The sequence below is a fragment of the Coccinella septempunctata genome, chromosome 5 (assembly GCF_907165205.1).
Source record: "Coccinella septempunctata chromosome 5, icCocSept1.1, whole genome shotgun sequence".
In the NCBI taxonomy this organism is placed as follows: domain Eukaryota; kingdom Metazoa; phylum Arthropoda; class Insecta; order Coleoptera; family Coccinellidae; genus Coccinella; species Coccinella septempunctata.
This window is the reverse complement of record NC_058193.1, coordinates 39,495,999-39,513,984: the sequence shown is the minus strand read 5'-3', so window position 1 is coordinate 39,513,984 and position 17,986 is coordinate 39,495,999. Positions and strand designations below refer to the sequence as shown.

At 39.8% G+C, this 17,986-nt stretch overlaps 1 protein-coding gene across 2 annotated transcripts; it reads left to right on the top strand.

Moving 5' to 3' along the window:
- The first annotated feature begins 6,203 nt into the window (after window positions 1-6,203).
- On the top strand, window positions 6,204-11,923 carry LOC123314273 (homeobox protein GHOX-7-like). Of its 2 annotated transcripts, none has more exons than XM_044899442.1 (3): window positions 6,204-6,711; window positions 8,955-9,160; window positions 11,383-11,923. In XM_044899442.1, exons 1-3 carry the CDS (start codon window positions 6,360-6,362, stop codon window positions 11,605-11,607), a joined length of 783 nt encoding a protein of 260 aa, XP_044755377.1. In that variant the 5' UTR covers window positions 6,204-6,359; the 3' UTR covers window positions 11,608-11,923. The 2 variants fall into 2 exon arrangements, with proteins under 2 accessions (XP_044755377.1, XP_044755376.1); XM_044899441.1 differs by having other exon boundaries at window positions 6,204-6,810.
- The last annotated feature ends 6,063 nt before the right edge of the window (window positions 11,924-17,986 follow it).

Sequence of the window (17,986 nt, the reverse complement as noted above, 5' to 3'; positions counted from 1 at the left end):
CTCGATTTGAAAACGATGTATAGACTTCTTAAACCGAATTGTTACTATGGATGTGTACATTTCCACGATCCAGAAACAAAGCAACAATCGATGGAATGGCGACACTCTGGCTCTCCAAGACCTAAGAAGTTTCGTGTCCAAAAATCTGCTGGAAAAGCTCTTGATTCAGGGTTTTGGGATTGCCATGGAGTAACCATGATTGACTTTTTGGATAAGGGTAAAACAATAACCGGAGATTACTATTCGACATTACTGACCACTCTACGGGAAACAATTAAAGAGAAAAGACGCGTAAAGCTATTCAAAGGTATTTTATTTTTGCAGGCAACGCCCCTGCACACAAATCTCATGTTGCCATGCAAAAAATTCGTGATTTAGGGTTTGAAATACTAGAACACCCCCCTTATTCACCAGATTTGGCTCCATTCGACTATCATCTCTTTCCTGAACTGAAAAAAAGTTTGAAAGGTCGTAAATTTTCTTCCAACGAGGAGGTAATAAAAGATGTGGAGGTCTGGTTTGCAGAGCAAGAAGAAACATTTTTTTTGAAAGGTCTAGAGACGTTGCATATTCGCTGTAATAAATGTATCCAATTAAGAAGGGAATATGTTGAGTAATAAAATATTTTGACATTGAAATTTTGTTTCGTTCTATAGTAGGCTAAGAATTTTTCGATATATCCTCGCATTTTCTCAATAAATCCCATCAAAAACTATTTTCAAAAGTAACCAGCGCTCAAGTTCATCCTTCCATGCCCATCGCCCAGAATGCCCGCAGGCAAAATTCAAATCTCGCCTAAGCTGACAAATTCTATTAACTCCGTCCATTGATAGGTGTTGGAATTTCAATTTCCTCCAGCTCGTCCAGCAGCGCCGATTTTGACGTGGGACATTGTTGAAAGTAGTTGTCAGATTATCGAACAAACACCATAAATTACACGAGTAAACAGTGTACAGCCTTAACAAGATATCGACCACCACGATCGTCAGTATATACCCCTAGGGATCGACGTTGGAAGAATAAAAGCCAACATTTAAGAGACACGGAATCCGGATAAAGCGACGAACAATGAGTGACAGATGACAGGCACGTGTAAAACAAAACTCGGAGGGTTGCAGATCGCTTTACAACGGGATCTCGATTTAATCCCGAGGTGGTAATGGGATTTCGAAGGGGCTAATTTCGATTTCTATAAGGGTGGCATTGTACGGTAAATTTGAAGTTTAGGGGTGGTTCGAGTGTGGGTTACACGGGATGTGACGTTTAGGAGAGCGTTTTTAGAAAAATAAATATGGGCCAGGTGTTTTTCCGAAACACGAGGATAGGTAAGTATATTGAAAAATTCTTACCCTACTATAGAACCAAACAAAACTTCAATGTCAACATATTTTATTACTCAACATACCTATACCCTTTCCTTTACGAAAAGTAACTAGGACCTCGTGCCACATTCACTGCACGAGGTATGACATCCTGCAGTATAAGGCACCTCGACGAACAAATAGGAAGAATTATGAAGGCCCCCCTGAAACCCGAGCAGAAATGGGACATACTCCGAAGCTTCCTGATTCCAAGATATATTCACTCTCTCCAGTCTCCCGCCGTGTATAAGGTCTTAAAGAAAGCAGACCAAATGATCAAGAGAGCTGCCAAGAAGATTCTCAAGCTGCCTATCTCTATAGTAGACGAAGCCTTGTACACCCCAACATCCTTAGGTGGCCTGGGTCTGTTCTCCCTGACCCGAAAGATCCCAATCATCATGAGGGACAGAATGGATTAAGCAGCTGCAGCGTCGCCCTTATTTGCGGCAGTGCTGGAGGCCAACAGCCGCTGGGTACAACGAGTTCATCGCATGATCCACCCAGAAAGAACGACGAAGTCGGCAATAGATCGAGCCAACGCTGTGACGCTGGAAGGGTCTTTCTACGGCGGAGGAACTCAACAGGCCAAAAACGACAACGCCTCCAACTTCTGGATAAACAGCCCACCTAGAATATGGAACACGCGAGATTTCTTGGCGGCTATAAAACTGAGGACGAACACCCTTCCCACACGGGGACTTCCATACGGAAGCTTGCAGGCAAGATTGTGTAGGGCTGGATGCGGCAGGGTTGAATCGCTCTGTCACGTTCTTCAGAGATGCCCGCTTGGAAGTACGAAGAGAAACGCACGACATAACATCATCGCAAGACGACTTTCCAAAATGGCTATGCCGAAGGGCTGGAGGGTGACCGAGGAGCCGAACATTCGGGATACTAGGGGTCGTCTCAACAAGCCAGACCTTCTCTGCGAAAAAGATAACGTCATAATAGTGGCTGATGTTGGAGTGTCCTGGGAGTGCCCCCGTTCACTGGCTGAAACCTATGACCTCAAAAGAGCCACTTACAATCAGCCCGAGTTCCTGGAGGCGTTGGCGGGCATATATCCCAATACAACTGTCCACGTCCTCCCATTCATAATAGGAGCCAGAGGTCTATGGTGCAGGGAGAGCAACACTCTCCTCGATGCTCTCGGAATTAACACCCAATACAACCGCAGAGATCTGGTCACAACCACCATGAGGGGCAGCTGGTCGATCAACGCAGAAGTGTGTAGACGACACTGGGACGAACTGTAATGTGCGAAGGCACGTAGTCGGTTGGTGTGGTGCGGTGGTATAAATGTTTCGTTTCCGTGTGAGCTGCAGTGCCGGGTAGTGCGGCATGCAATTCGCTACCTCTGGCAAGTTCCACAGAGAGGAATGAATCTTTAGGTGCGTGGTGGGTCGCTTGGTGCGGGAGTGATGGCCTGTTATCCGCCTGTAGTTATAGTGTAAGTGTTTTCTGAACTGTCATTCACTCAGCTCCCCATTGTTCTTGTTTGTGAATGATGTAATGAGTTTGTTTTATACCTCCTTGGCCTTTTGGCCCTTACATGTACCCTTACATTGAATAAAGATATGTCTAGCCAAATGCCCATTACTACCTTAAGTGTCATAGTGACTTCTTGGGTGTTTGGCTTCAATGTATAGTCATAGATTCATAAACTCCTAGAACTCTCTTACTTGTTCAATTTTTTCCGATTTTAACTCGTCAATCTTTGGGTAAATTGGACATAATCCCTACCTAATTAAACCCTCCGTTAAAAAAACGCAGGGATCCAATCCTCGAAAAAAAATCGACCCGATAAGACCCACAGTCCATCGAATCGCGAACGAGCCAAGAAACATGTACGAAATTAATTAAACGGTGGAACAAATTAATTACCCCCAACAAGAGTAATTGATACAAGGCGAAGTAACTCGAAAAAGAGGGATCCGGTATAACTCATCTCCCCTACCACTAAAACTCGAGCGTGATTGGCAACTTGAACCACCTCCCCGCCTTTGACGCAGCCGTCTCCTCCCAACCTATTGGTCGAAACCGGGTGGAGGGGGCAATAAAATCAATTTAATGCCATCACTCAGTTATTTCGAACAAGAGGTGAGTGGAGGTGGGGAGATGCTTGTAGCTATCGATAACTTACATATGTAGCGCTGGAAAAAAGCCAACCTGGACTGGTTCGTCCAGAGCAAATATTATAATTGGGGATGATTGAGGAAATATCATTATTTACTCGTACGTTCTTTACGACAATGCTTGTCGCATGGTAAATGGGGCGGAATGTATGGATATGCGACTGTGAATTATTGGGTATTTGTCCGATACGATTGTGCCACGGATAGAATGGATAAATCGTTCAGCTAATAGGTGTTTGATTAGGATGGCGATAAGTCAAATGAAATGTGACGTTTTTCAGTGTCGGATACTGGGCGTATTCATCGGGTGATTTACAGGAATCTCTGCGTGGAGAAGTTGTGTGGAATTCATGTCTGACTCGGTGGTATGAAAATAGCGACAACCACAGAAGTTACGTACAGACTTAACAAAAAAGTAGCAAATTTACGAAAAAAAACACAACGACGTTAAATCGAGAGAACTGGATGGCCATAGTATGACCACAAAATATTGGAATATGGAGAGGAACATTTTTTCGTATAAAATTGGTTATCTGTAGATACAGGGCGATCCACTGCGAATCTGTTGGACGTTTATGTAAAATTATTCATTGTGCCCAAAATTCGGATGTTGGGGTTTTCGCATCAATCAAATTACTCCCCAAAATGCTTTTGGCCCACTGCAGTTTCTGAGCTTATTTTATTAAATGGCACACCCTGTATATCTCAGCGACCTGAGATAGCTGATTTGGAGACAATTTCTACAATTTTCCATTACTTGGGTAAAAATTCAACGGTTCATGTGTCATTGGGATTCTGATGAAAAAAAATTCTTCACCATTTTAGAATTTGGCAATATGCAGCATTATAACATTGTTTGCCGTTTGGACCGGAAATGTACAGGGTGTTCACGAGAAGAACATCAATTTGAACCAATCGAATTCATCGAAACCTATATTTTTTATTATTTCAGTCGATTCTAAGTGAAGAAGTGGGGGTTTCCAAAATGCACCCTTTACCTAAAATGAAAATGAGAAAGGAGAAACTTGAAAAAAGGAAAAACATTAATTTCGGACTGTTTGATTATAGGTACAGCCTGTGACTTCTGGAAATCACTGAAGTGAAATGAAATTGTGTGTTCAGATAAATAATTTCGATATTTTATGAATTGTAGATGGATCGAAGACTGATCAATTAGTTCTATATTAATGTTTTTCATCATTTCAAGTTCTTCCTTTGAAAATTTTTTTCATTTTATATATCTAACTATCTTTCCCGAAAAAACTTGAAAATATTGTCAGACAGTGAACTCAAAAACCACTAAATTTCATTCAATTTATTAACAAAAAAATGTGTAATACCAAAAAACCAAGAGGTAGTGTCCTTCCATATGAAACACGCCTTTAAAAAAAGAAACAGTGGCGTATCTAATACCACATAAAATGTGGTAAGTAGCAAAAACACATCATTCATCGAATGCAACAATGTGCTTGAAAAACCTAAATTTCGGTAAAGGGATATCATCGATATCTATGGGGAGATTTCTCAAACTGCGATGAATTAAGGGGTAAAAGGGGTATATTTCCACAAAATATCCCAGTCAGCTCAACTGCAAACATAATTACATGCATGCTATATTCGAATTTCGAAATGATACTTTATTCATTAATTTCGGACGGTTGGCGATAATTATATAGCTGCGATAACTGAAATATCCAATTTAAATTAGTCGTGGTTCATTTTTGGATCCCGTTTGATGGATTATTTTGTTGCTGCCTTATCGACCGAAAAAAATCGTTGAAATTCGTTCACAATGAAAAAAAATTATGATTTGAAGTAATCGGCTGTTTGATTATCAAGGCACAATCGTGTCTGAAATGTGAGAAATTCAGACGATATTGAAGAAGTAAGACGAAAATCATCCGAAACTATATGTTGTATATGTTGAATTGTCCTTCAATGGAACCCCTCCATCTTAAGAGGACAAAAATTTCCCATGTAAAATGCACCAAAAAGCTTTTTCTATAAGAAAACTGCAATATCCCTGTTTGAAATATGAACTGAAAACGATAAAAAAAAATTATCGTCGAGAAGGCATTGCATCAGTTTAGAATTACATTCGAAATTCCACCACAAAACGCTCGTTACAAATAAAGTCAAAGAGTCACCTTTGACTCGTACAAATATTTTAACAGTAAATTCTCGAGGTCAAAAGAAACACTTTTATCCTATACCATTTTTTCCTTATCGGCCCTGATAAAAAGTTATAGCCATATTGAGTAATGGGCTAAGCCACCTCTAGAAAAACAAACTTTTCTTCAGAATAACAAGCTGTATCCTTTGAACCAAGCCGATTCAGAAAAAATGGTATAGGAAAAAATTTTTCTTTCGATCTCAAGAACCTACTGTTAAAATATTCTTACGAGTCAAAGACTCGCCCTGTATCAGAAGAATCTATGTATCTTCGTTCAAATCCGAATTATCCTCCAAAACGTGACCACAATCCGAATCCAACGCCAACTGCAAGTCCCAGTATCAAAATCAATTCCCGACGATAACGCGGGACAAATAATTTAATACGGTCGTGGCAAGTTAGTCACACCATCCGAAATATAATCACTTTATCACTTTTCTACGCTCGATAGGGCATAATAGTCCCGAGTGATTGGAGGCGTGGCCGGCTACGCTAAGGCCACTCCTCCACCAGCATACCCCTCATGCAACTTCACACTTCCACTTCAGTCCAGCGGTGATCACGCAGTCAGAAGCAAGCAAAAAAATAGTCAGTGGCACGAGCTTGTGTTCGGTGCTGTCTTGTATCTAAAGACGAACGGCCCTGGTGCCAACTGTGAATCTGGTGACTTTAGTGATTGAGTGATTAGAGATGGAGGAGACGACCAGCACCAAGACCGACATCAAGGCTAAGATATCGTTTAGTGTGGAGTCGTTACTGTCCAACACGAAACGTGTAGACGATGAGGAAAGGGTTGAAAGCGAGGAAGAATCTCGACTGGATGAATCCAGCGAGATCCACGACGAAGACGATGAAGAGAATATAACTGTGGACGATGAGGATACCGACGGGAGAGATAGTCTTAGTCCTACGTCGCCACACACAGTCCTAATACCGCAACCTCTGCATCCTTCGTTACCCAGGATTCTGTCCAGTGGTGGTCATCCCCAGTGGCCTTTTACTTGGGTTGGACATGGGATGATGAGATCCTCTTCCCCACAAAGTAAGTTTGAATATGAACATGAAGTTCTTCATTTGAACGAAACTGACCTCAGACTATTGAAACTTCAATTGACATCAAGATTCAAGACGAGCTTATACAGTAAGTGGAATGAAATGAGAATTAACTAAAGCAAATCAATATGAAATGAATAAGACAAATATAAAATGAGGTGTAAAACGGAAATAGTTATTGGGGTAATTGGGAGTTGACAGAAACCAACCTAACTAAACAAATTTTCAGAGAATTATTCAGAAATCAGGATAATCTCTCAGTTGAGGGTAGGAAAAGGAAAAAAACATTCAATTTTCATTGGTTTTTCAATATTATTTTTCCTAGATGTGAGAACAATCTTTCTTCTTTTCATTCCTCAGCATATTTTATTTTACGTGCTGTATAAACACAGATCCACAACTTGTTATTATGATTTAGACAAATGGACTATTTGTAAGTTGCAAAATCAATACTGGCTTTTTGAGGCGATTAACAAACTATAGAGAAGTTATAAAAACATGACGACAATAAAATAGAATACATAATATATCGAAGACAAAATGTTGAATGATATACTGCTGAAAATGATGATAGAAAATGTCCTAGGTCAGCTGAATTCGAATTCAGCTGACAAATTGTCAATCACTCCATACAGAAATTTTTCTTCTCATAGAACTGATCTCCGATCATTTTTCTCCTACTTATAGTTATTCCACCCTAACAATCTATTAGTTTGTTATTTCTTTCGGAATTTTCAATATTTGCTTCACCATTTCCCGGATGACCTGATTTTCCTGGTCACTTAGTAATTTTGTGCACCTGTGACGTTGCAAATCATTCTCGAGTATTCTGTTCCTGTCATGAGAAAAATGTCAAAACGCTAGAAAACGAGATAAATCACAATTTACCTCGACGTCTACAACACAAACAGCCCATTTCAGAATAGTTTAACGTACAGAGTGAACCGATATAGTATAAAATTAATGATATCGCTTATTGGTTATTTGCTATGATTTGCTTGGTTATCGCCAAGTCGTAAAACTGCGTTTTTACGATCTAGCACCAGTAATCGACTGTCTGAAATCTCGAATCTATTTCGGTATTTTCGTCATTTTTATACGTTTTCGTCGATTTTTGGACCGAGATCTAATTTCACACTTCTCAAGAAACGAATAAACAAAACTGAGCGAATGAAGTGTTGGGGAGAGGATTTAGAATTATTTTTTAATTGGAAACGAATTAAATTGGTCGAGGTTCTGATTACCGCCAGATTTGAGATGAAAATAGGAATGAAATCTTCCAAATTTAAAACTTGAAACTTTGAAATATTTTTGTTGTCACATTTATCTTTTATATCTTTTTAGTTTCATCTTTTTGTGAGATGTTTTATCTATTCACATTTATTCCCAATATTCTTTGTTTTTTTCTACCGGTAAATCTTCACTTTTTAACAACTACGCTTTATTTGCTGGTAATTATAGGCACCTTCTTCATTATGATGAGGTCAAAGTGATTATGCCTGAATATGTACGTTGATGATGTTGTCGCTTATAGCGAATATTGACGAATCGTGTTAGTTTCCAGTTTTAAAATCATGAAAAATTTACGATGTTGTCTGCAGTTAAAAAAAAAGATTTTGTTTGGTACTTGTCAACTTTGACTAATGATCGTTGTCAACTTTGCGTCAGTAATGTATCGGAGAAGGTTGATTAGCAATAGATATTGTAATATAATTTGATTGTAGGTGTTTTATATAGAGTTATGGACCAACTTAACCCTTTTTCTTCATCCGATGTCCTTTGATATGGCTGCCTTCAATCAAATCTAAAAACCTAAAATCTAAGTTGACTCAAGTTCTTTTCTTCATAACACTTTCAACCCCCAACTCTTTTCCTATTTAAAAAACTTCAAAAAACCAAAATTCCGAATTTAAAAGCTTCAGTTTCGAGAGCTCACAGGTCATTGAAACAATCGTAGCCTATTATAGAACCTTGTGGAACCCCAATGCACTTTTGTGTTATTGCTTGATAATTTTATAGATCTGAGTGAGTCTTATTTGTGGTTCAATGGACTTCTTAGACTTCACTTGGTAGATTTCTCGGTTAATTGAGAGTAGCGCGGAATATATGGGGCCTATCACAGAACCTTGTGGAACCCCATTCGCAAAATTTGAAGGGAAGTTAGAAACGAGTCGATTTTTAGTGTTTTTTTTTTCGAATGGATGATCTAAAGTCCATCTTCTATTGTTTCAGCCGGTCTCCCAAACATGCCCCAGAATGGAGTGGGCCCCCCGATCGTAAGATGCGCCCTCCGCAAGCACAAACCGAACAGAAAACCAAGGACGCCCTTCACCACCCAACAGCTGCTCGCGTTGGAGAAGAAGTTCAGGGACAAGCAGTATCTGAGCATAGCAGAGAGGGCGGAATTCTCGAGTTCTCTGAGACTGACGGAAACACAGGTAAATATCCGAAATTGTGCGTTAACTTTCGGTCGTTGTAAAGGTACAAGAGAGAATAGAGGTTATAATTAGTCGGGTCGTAAAAACGTTTATCTGGCCGGTCTCGAAAAGGCCGATCTGTGTTCGCTGTCAACGGAGATCGTAATCTTTGTTTTATTTTCGAAAAACGCGCGCTGCGTGAAGCTGGGAGCCGGCGGATTTATGGTCCCGGGTCGGCGAGAAGGACGCGTCGAATTTTTGGGCATTTCCTAAAGCCGTGTCCACCTGTCCTCGGTCGGCCTGCCGGTTTACCTGATTCGACGATGTCGATTATTGAGTTTGTCGGATCCGATAAGGGTTTTCTACTGTTTGTTGTTGCTGAGAACGTCGATTTTCATCGATAGTGTTAAGTGACTCACCCGGTATTGGTTGGAATGTTTCAAGATTAATCTAAAGAGGTCCATATGGAAGATGGAGTCGATGGAGTTTTCCTATCTTGTCTAGAAGCACCAGAAATAGCCGAAATCAAGCAATTTGTAATACCCTGTGCAATGTGAGATCGCAGTTCGTCCTCAAAATTGTTGAAATGTTGATTATTGTTTATCAACTCTCTTCGATTCTTGGCAAAAACTTGGTTTAATTCCTTGTAATTTTCCACTGGAACAAATTAAGCTCGAAAAAACAACGAGCTGACAAAAACGGCCAGCATTTCTCTAATGAATCAATTATTATTTATTTATAAACCGCGACCGGATCGCAATTTGTTTACACCGAAAGAAGGAAAGTTTTGTTTCCAGTCTCGACGAAGCCGGCTCGGTTTAATTGACACTAATCTGGGTAAATTAACGCACCAATACGCCTAATTGCCTTTTTCACTTAAATCGCGGCGATTAGAAGAGGGACAAAGGTGAATATGGAAATCAGGAAGAATCAGGACAACGATCGTCGTCGACGTAGTTGTTATCGTAAGACCCGCTGCACTTTCTGTGTTCTATGCAAATTTTTAAATGGCCTCGGGTCGGAACCTATTTCCGCAGCTTTCTAAGAAAATCGCACTGCCGTGGAAATTTGTCGACAAGACGCGCGAATTCAGTTGCACGCTGTTCGATCGCTGATAGTTCCGGTAATTTGTATGCAAATTGACAGGTTTTGCTGGTGGGTTGTTGATATGTGACGAGGATTGCCGAAGAACTTGTTCAAATCGAGAATAACTCTTTTGCTGCCTTTCATTTCCTATTTTCTTGAATGAAAACACATAGACAAAGAACAGACGTACACTAGTCTGAAAATTATATTGGAATCGTAGTACTAATGCATAAGAAATGGATGAAATTCTCAGATTTATTACTAGAAGAGTTGCTCTTTCAGAATATGTCTCACGTTTAGATCTACGATAATTTTCCTGGAAGATTAATCTACTCGAAAGATGACCTTCGAAAAATTCCCAAAAAGTTGGGTTCAGTTAAAACTTCCTCAAGACCGAACGGTTGTGCCGAAATGGGTGAAATTCTCAGATTTATCACTAGAAGAGTTGCTCTTTCAGAATATTTATCACGTTTAGATCTACGATAATTTTCCTGGAAGATTAATCTTCTCGAAAGATGACCTTCGAAAAATTCCCAAAAAGTTGGGTTCAGTTAAAACTTCCTCAAGACCGAACGGTTGTGCCGAAATGGATGAAATTCTCAGATTTATTACTAGAAGAGTTGCTCTTTCAGAATATGTCTCACGTTAAGATCTACGATAATTTTCCTGGAAGATTAATCTACTCGAAAGATGACCTTCGAAAAATTCCCAAAAAGTTGGGTTCAGTTAAAACTACCTCAAGACCGAACGGTTGTGCCGAAATGGTTGAAATTCTCAGATTTATTACTAGAAGAGTTGCTCTTTCAGAATATGTATTACATTTAGATCTACTATAATTTTCCTGGAAGATTAATAAACTCGAAAGATGACCTTCGAAAATTTCCCAAAAAGTTGGGTTCAGTTAAAACTTCCTCAAGACCGAACGGTTGTGCCGAATAGGATGAAATTCTCAGTTTTATTACTAGAAGAGTTGCTCTTTCAGAATATGTATCACGTTTAGATCTACGATAATTTTCCTGGAAGATTAATCTACTCGAAAGATGACCCTTTCGAAAAATTCTCAAAAAGTTGGGTTCAACACCTCTACTTCCTCTACACCCTTTACACTTGTTTCCCACCTCTGACGTCTTAAACTAATCGATTTATTTTTGTTTCAGGTCAAAATCTGGTTCCAAAACAGACGCGCCAAGGCAAAACGACTTCAGGAAGCCGAAATGGAAAAGATTAGACTTTCCGCGAGGCCCCTTCTACCACCCAGCTTCGGCATCTTCCCCGGAGGCAACCCACCCCTAGTTTCACCCTTTCTGGCCGCGATGGCGCACAGGCCGCAGCATTTCGGGTTCCCCGGAATGACCGGACCTATCCTCAACATACCGCAATGACGAAGGCAACAGTTCGAACCGTGAATCGTCTATTTTTCCGTTATTATTTATTTGAACCTTGCAATATAGCGATTTAAGATGCAGGGCCATAGATGGGCGCTGCATCTTCCATCGTCCAAAACTTTTTGGTTTTGCTGTGCAATTCTGCCTCATATTGAGATATATTTTGTATAAGACTGATACTACTATCTTATTTATAGTAGATTTTCGATGTAAATGTGTAATTATTGGACTGTACAAAGTTATTGATATTATGATTTGTTGTATGATACTGTACATAGTGAAGATTATATTATTATTAAATGTTTTGTTTCTATGGAGTTGTTTCAAATGTTTAACCTCGAAACCTGAAGGTCCCCTAATGGGAAACACTCTCAAACAGTCTTCTGTCTGGATCAGATTTGTCGAAGTCTCGAATAGAAGCATTTTTGCACTATTCTGATATTGCAGTATCGTGATTGTGCTTGAGTTTATCAACTTTCCGTTCAGATAAGTTTGAAGAGATCTTTAATGCCTATTTTTGTATATCCTGTAGATAAGTCTTCGAAGGCACTAATGAATATTTTAATGTCTTGTACGAGGACTCTTCGAATAACATTAAAAGCATATTTTACTATTCGACAAGAACGCTTAATTCATTTCAGAGCGTTCAGAGCTTTTTCTCGGAAAGTGTTAGGGGATGATTAATGAAATTTGGTCCGACCCTAAGGAACACAAAGAGCCCTTCCGTTCTTTGTAAAATCCCCTAGCTCATCCAACCCTCAATGTCCAATAATGCCAATTTGACTTGAAGGCATGAATCAGTGATGATTGCTGCTCGAATTTTTCATTTTTATGCCAGGGAAATACGTCTTGGGGCATTTCGCACGTCGCCCTGTATGGACGAGCATATGTAACGATACAGATAATTATGTCCAAGTTGGATAATGACACCACAAACTGCCCGTCCTGACGACGTGATCTAAAACGAAAAATTTTTTCATGAGTACTCAGAATGATACGAGAACATTTATTGCTTCAGCAAGTTTCTCATAGCAGTACAACACTTCTGCTATACGGGACTTGTAGAATGCAATAAAATTTCTATTTTCAATTAGCAATATCGATTCTTACGATGTGCAGGGGCGTACTGGAATTTCAATAACCCTATCGGATTTTTTATGAGCTGAAGATACATGTTGATGTTGAACCCCCATTTCTGGTGAGTAGCAGCTTGAAATTGATGACTGTTTTGCCCCTCAACGCACAGTTATGCCCTGGAAGTCAACCACAAAGTGTAAGTTTACTGAAAATCCGTGATACGTCACTGAAAACCGATTGAAATTCGAACCAGTCTCTATCGTATGCCCCGATCTAGATCAAAACAGCATCCAGGAACGAAATATGTAATTAACTGTTGGGATATCCTTACAAGGACATCGATAAAACACAGCAGAGAAAAGCAATTTGTATCATTAATTAAAAAATTAACATTTAAATTATTAATGGTCAGCATTCTGTGCCGCCATAAATAACTGAAGTTGATCTTGTTATTCTATAACAGGATCTTCCTCTGATACAATATCTGAAGAACTAATTGCTTTTTAATAAATTACGCTTCATATTATTCTTATTTATCGATATGGAATGGAAGCTGATCCGACTCGGTGTGCTGTGAAGAACATTAATTAGTTATAGAACCTCTCATTAGGAGATTTATAGGAGTATTGATTGAATTTTCACATCGGTGCAGATGATGGGAATATCTCGAAGCTTGCGGAGTGTCTTTATGTTTCTTTATTCCTCATCCAAACCTTGTCTTCAAGTAAGTATGCGAGCAGAAGGTTATAGCCCTAGGAGAAGTTCACTTTAACATAAATCAAATATCCTTTCTCATCATTTGATATGTTTTGAATGGACATGTTCAGAGGATGGATAAATAGAGAACCTTATAAAGGACTCCTCGTCTTATTTGTGTAGTCGAAATCCCTCTGAGTTCTTCATGAAAAAAGTTGAGTTTGTCCCATCCCATTCTCGAGCCAAATTCATCGACTTCCCTTCAGAAAAAGCAAAAGCGATTAGGGAATTTTTCACGTGTAGCCACCAGGACAGGATAGGGCAAAAAAAGACTCCAAAGCATCCATCTCTCAAATATATAATAACATCTGCGCAGTTTTTTCGCGTCACGATTATTTCCTAGTAAATTTTAACGGCATCGAACAACATTAATTAGCCCTGTAACTTGCTGCAATTAAATGCAACAATATAATTAATTAATTACGAATGTCGTCGGATTCTCTCTCGCTCGCTGACTACGGTGCTTCATAAAAACTTGCTGCAGTCTCGGAGTGGTCGTTCTTGCAATATCGAGTCCATTTCGCCGGAGCAAGATGGGGCATCTACTGAGATAAGAACCAATTAAAATACGTGTTGAACCAGAGGTATAATTGCGATTGACAACGGCGTTGCTACTCGATCCAATTCGACTTGCATGGTCTATTTCTTGCGGGAATGGTGCAAGATGATCTTTACGATATTGAGCTTTCGAAAGTGGACTAAGATGTGATCCTGATCTTCAGCCAAGGATAACTTTTAATTTCGTCGAAATTTATCGTATACTAAGTGACTCAGGAAACGGAAAACGTAGTACTAATACTTCCATAGTCAAAATTCCAAATCTCATTGGCTTCTGCAAGAGCTCAATGTTCTCATCGTTGTATACCTACTAGATAAATTAGTAATAAACGCTTCCGAGAAGTTTTTACCAGGAGGCCAACACTCTGTCGTCCCGATAAGGTGCAGAAGACCGCTTAACCTCCACCAGGTCAAATCCATGAAGATCAGGATGCCGAATTAATTTCCATTTGTCATCCCACTCTGTATCGCACCGTTTCCTCCGCTGTGGCAGCTAGTGTGTCCTTATCTGATCACGAAGGCAGCTGATAATTAACATAACCATTTGAAACCGAGATTATTAAATACTTTATTAAATTTAACGCGCTGATTTGAATAAAAATATAATAAAGCGATGTCGATACACACATGCGATTGTTATCGAATTAGATATGGTTGGAGTTTTACGGCCTAGAACCCACTTTGGTAATTGCCTTCTGTTTACTGTAAAACGACGATTAATATGGATTCCGACGTTGCGATAATTGGGTAACTTTTCAACGATTCTAATTTGAGTCGCTCGGGAAATTCTTCTAAATGTTTATGGACGACTTGACGAACCGCGAGAGAACCAGTGTAGGAGGAAGAAAACCATCAACGTTAATCTCTACATCTCTAAGACACATCATGGGTTTAAACGAGCTGTCATTTTTGACAGATGACAACTTAAATCGATTACATTGGTCGGTAATGACAATGTACTAAGTGACTTGGCTGGTAGTTGTTGTACTTGTAGTTCTGAATCAATTGGCTCCCCAGAATCCAGGTTCAAGTTTGAAAATTGTCTTTGACTCGTACAAATATTGTAACAGTAGATTCTTGGGGTCAAAAGAAACACCTTTTTCCTCTGCCATTTTTTCCGAATCGGCTCGGTTTAAAAGATAAAGACTGTTGAAAAACCATAAAAAATGTTATATTTCTGTTTGAAAGATCCACAGATGTGTAGTGTCATAGATTTAGCTTGTTATTCTGAAGGCAATTTTCTTTCTCCAGGGATGGCACAGCTCATTATGAAAACCTAAAATGACTATATCTTTTTATCAAGGCTGTATATTGATACCTTTATTGTTCAAAGAAAAAAATAATTTCTTCTTCTGTAAAATATGTGCACTTGAACTCTTTAACTTCATGACCACCCAATCAATTGATTTCAGAGGACAAGGTCTAGATAAACTAAGAAGAAAAAATGATAAAAAAACTTTAAATAACCTGAAATAATACATGTATAAACAGATGTTCCAGATAGTCACGAATATAGAGAAATTCATGCTACCTACCAATTTTTGAGCAGTGTAGTTTCGAAAGGTTCGAAAAATCTACTTTTTCCAAGCTAGCCGATATAGACGCGTCTCAAGGTCCAGTTGCACCAAAACAAACTTGTCACCTGAAATAGGAGACCAACCGAGACGCGTCGGTTGTTGTAGACCAAAAGTTGGCATCCTTGCGTGCAGTTTTCAGAGAGACTTGAAACGGTGGCATCAAGAGTGGTAGCGCGACGAGCCAAACCAGGTGTGTCGTTGGTAGCCCTGCGTAGAGACTTGATTTATCTCCTAATTGGTCTAGACAGGTATATAGGACAAGTATGGCAAGGAAGGCTCCAAGTACGATAAACGGAATGTAGTATTACACATGCATTGATCGAATCCCACAGCAGCGGTCTTTACTGCCCAGAGGCGTATTTATCGCGGATGGAATCTAACGGGGAGAGCAGGACCTCTGAGCCCTTGGTGAAATTCGTAACCACCACTAGTAGGCCAGGAGAGACCCACCTCACACCCACTGACAAACCTGCATTTGTAAGAAACGTTAGGGAGAGTCAAACATCTCGAATTTCTGGTGGTATTTTTGGACATTTCCGATCACCAGGTGATCTGTAGGGTCATCCTGCTCCCCACAGAATCTACACTCGCCAGCTTCTGCTAGACCCAACTTCATTAAGTGCTCCCTGAGGCAGCAATGCCCTTGTTAAGATCCAGATACTTTTCGAAGTGTTTCCAACACTGAAAAACAAAACTATCGGTGTGATCAAACTTATAATTTCTTAGGGCTACTTGCGACTGCGACTGTGACTTACAGATCCTTCCACACTGCGGGCATGAATAGTCAGTCACCAACCAGATCTGGCCGCCGCTGTATCCTTCTCGAGTCTCCATTATAACTGTGTACCAAAGACCTCCACTTTGATCTGTCCAACGCTAGTTGTTCCCAGTTATGGTTGGTATTAACTGATTTTAGGGATTGATTCAGTATATCCTTAAACCGCTTATACTGGCCTCCTGTTTTCCGAGCTCCCTCTGTGAATTCGCCATACAGAGCTATTTTGGGGAGTCTTTTGTCTTGCATCCTCAGAATGTGGCCGCGCCATCTGAGTCGGGCCCTCGTTACTTGAGTCTCAATTGTAATACAACTCGAGCGCTGCAAGACTTCTGGATTTGAAACTTTGTGGAACTATCTGATGTGCATTATTTTTCTTAGATGACGTTGTTGCGTTTGCTCAAGCTGTTTAATATGTTGCCTGTAGGGCGTCCAGCTTTACAGAAGCGTTGGGAGCACCACTGCTTCGTAAACAGCTGTCTTGGTCTTCAGATTGAGGTCGTGATTTGGAAACACTCTGTCCTTTAGCTTCCAGAATGCCCGCGATGCCGAATTGATACGGTTGTGTATTTCCGTGTCCAGGTTAGCCTTAGTATTTGAACTGCTCGACCTGTAATGTACTTCAAGCAAGTACATTATTGGCCTCTTCTTTACGAGTCATTCCTGAACACATCAGGCTAAGTGGACCTTGTTTTTTGCCTAATTCATTGAGGTTTTTTCCGCACTTTCATATTATTTTAGAATCGGTGACTTGCGAGCTGAGTCCTTTGATCACAGCCTGATTGCAAGAAGGTATAACTACGTCACATTTCTTATAGTTTCTTTTCACACATCTCTCGAAGATAAATGTTCTGGACAGGTACTTAGTCGTAGGAGAAGTTCTAATATATCCCACCAACCCAGAGTAGAATCCCGATTCAAGCACAGCCAACGAAAAAGTATGAATCGTGTGCAATAATTGCCTTTAAACTTTTTCCCGATCTTTATCTATCACGTATTTGTACGTTGTGAAACAGCCCACAGTCTTCTTCGCTCTCGAGAGGTATCAAGGCAAGAAATTATGTACGTTTCCTATCTCTCTAATTGTGCCTGCTCGAATGCAAAGTGGTATATAATGGATATATAAATTTGTTCGATTCGTACACTTTTCGTACCATTAGTATTTTCCGTGAGTAAGTGGCCTTTCATTAAGCAGTATCAACTGGCAAGTTGCTCTATGCAAATCGGGCATTCCGATTCAAATGAGGAGAGCTCTCTGTCTCACCGAGAAATTTGTGTTTTGGTTTTTCGAATTCATTCTTCTTGTCGTATTAAATGATCGTTTTATATTCGTGGTCGAGATGTAAGAAGATATGTAAATTTGGAATTCAGTCTTCTAGACTTCTTGGAGATTATTTTAAACGGAGCAGTATTGAATGTTGTTGATATTTCATATTATGTTCGAATTCCAGTTGGCCCAATACCTGTCAGAATAGTCTACATGACTTTTCTCCCAGTATAAAGTTATCTGACGATGAAGACGCATCAAACAATCTCTGTAGTTGAAAATAACTGTAGACTAGCCTCCCAAAATGGAGGTGAGGACGGAGACGACATATTTTTCTCATAATTTCTTTTTTCCCCCGTTTCGTAT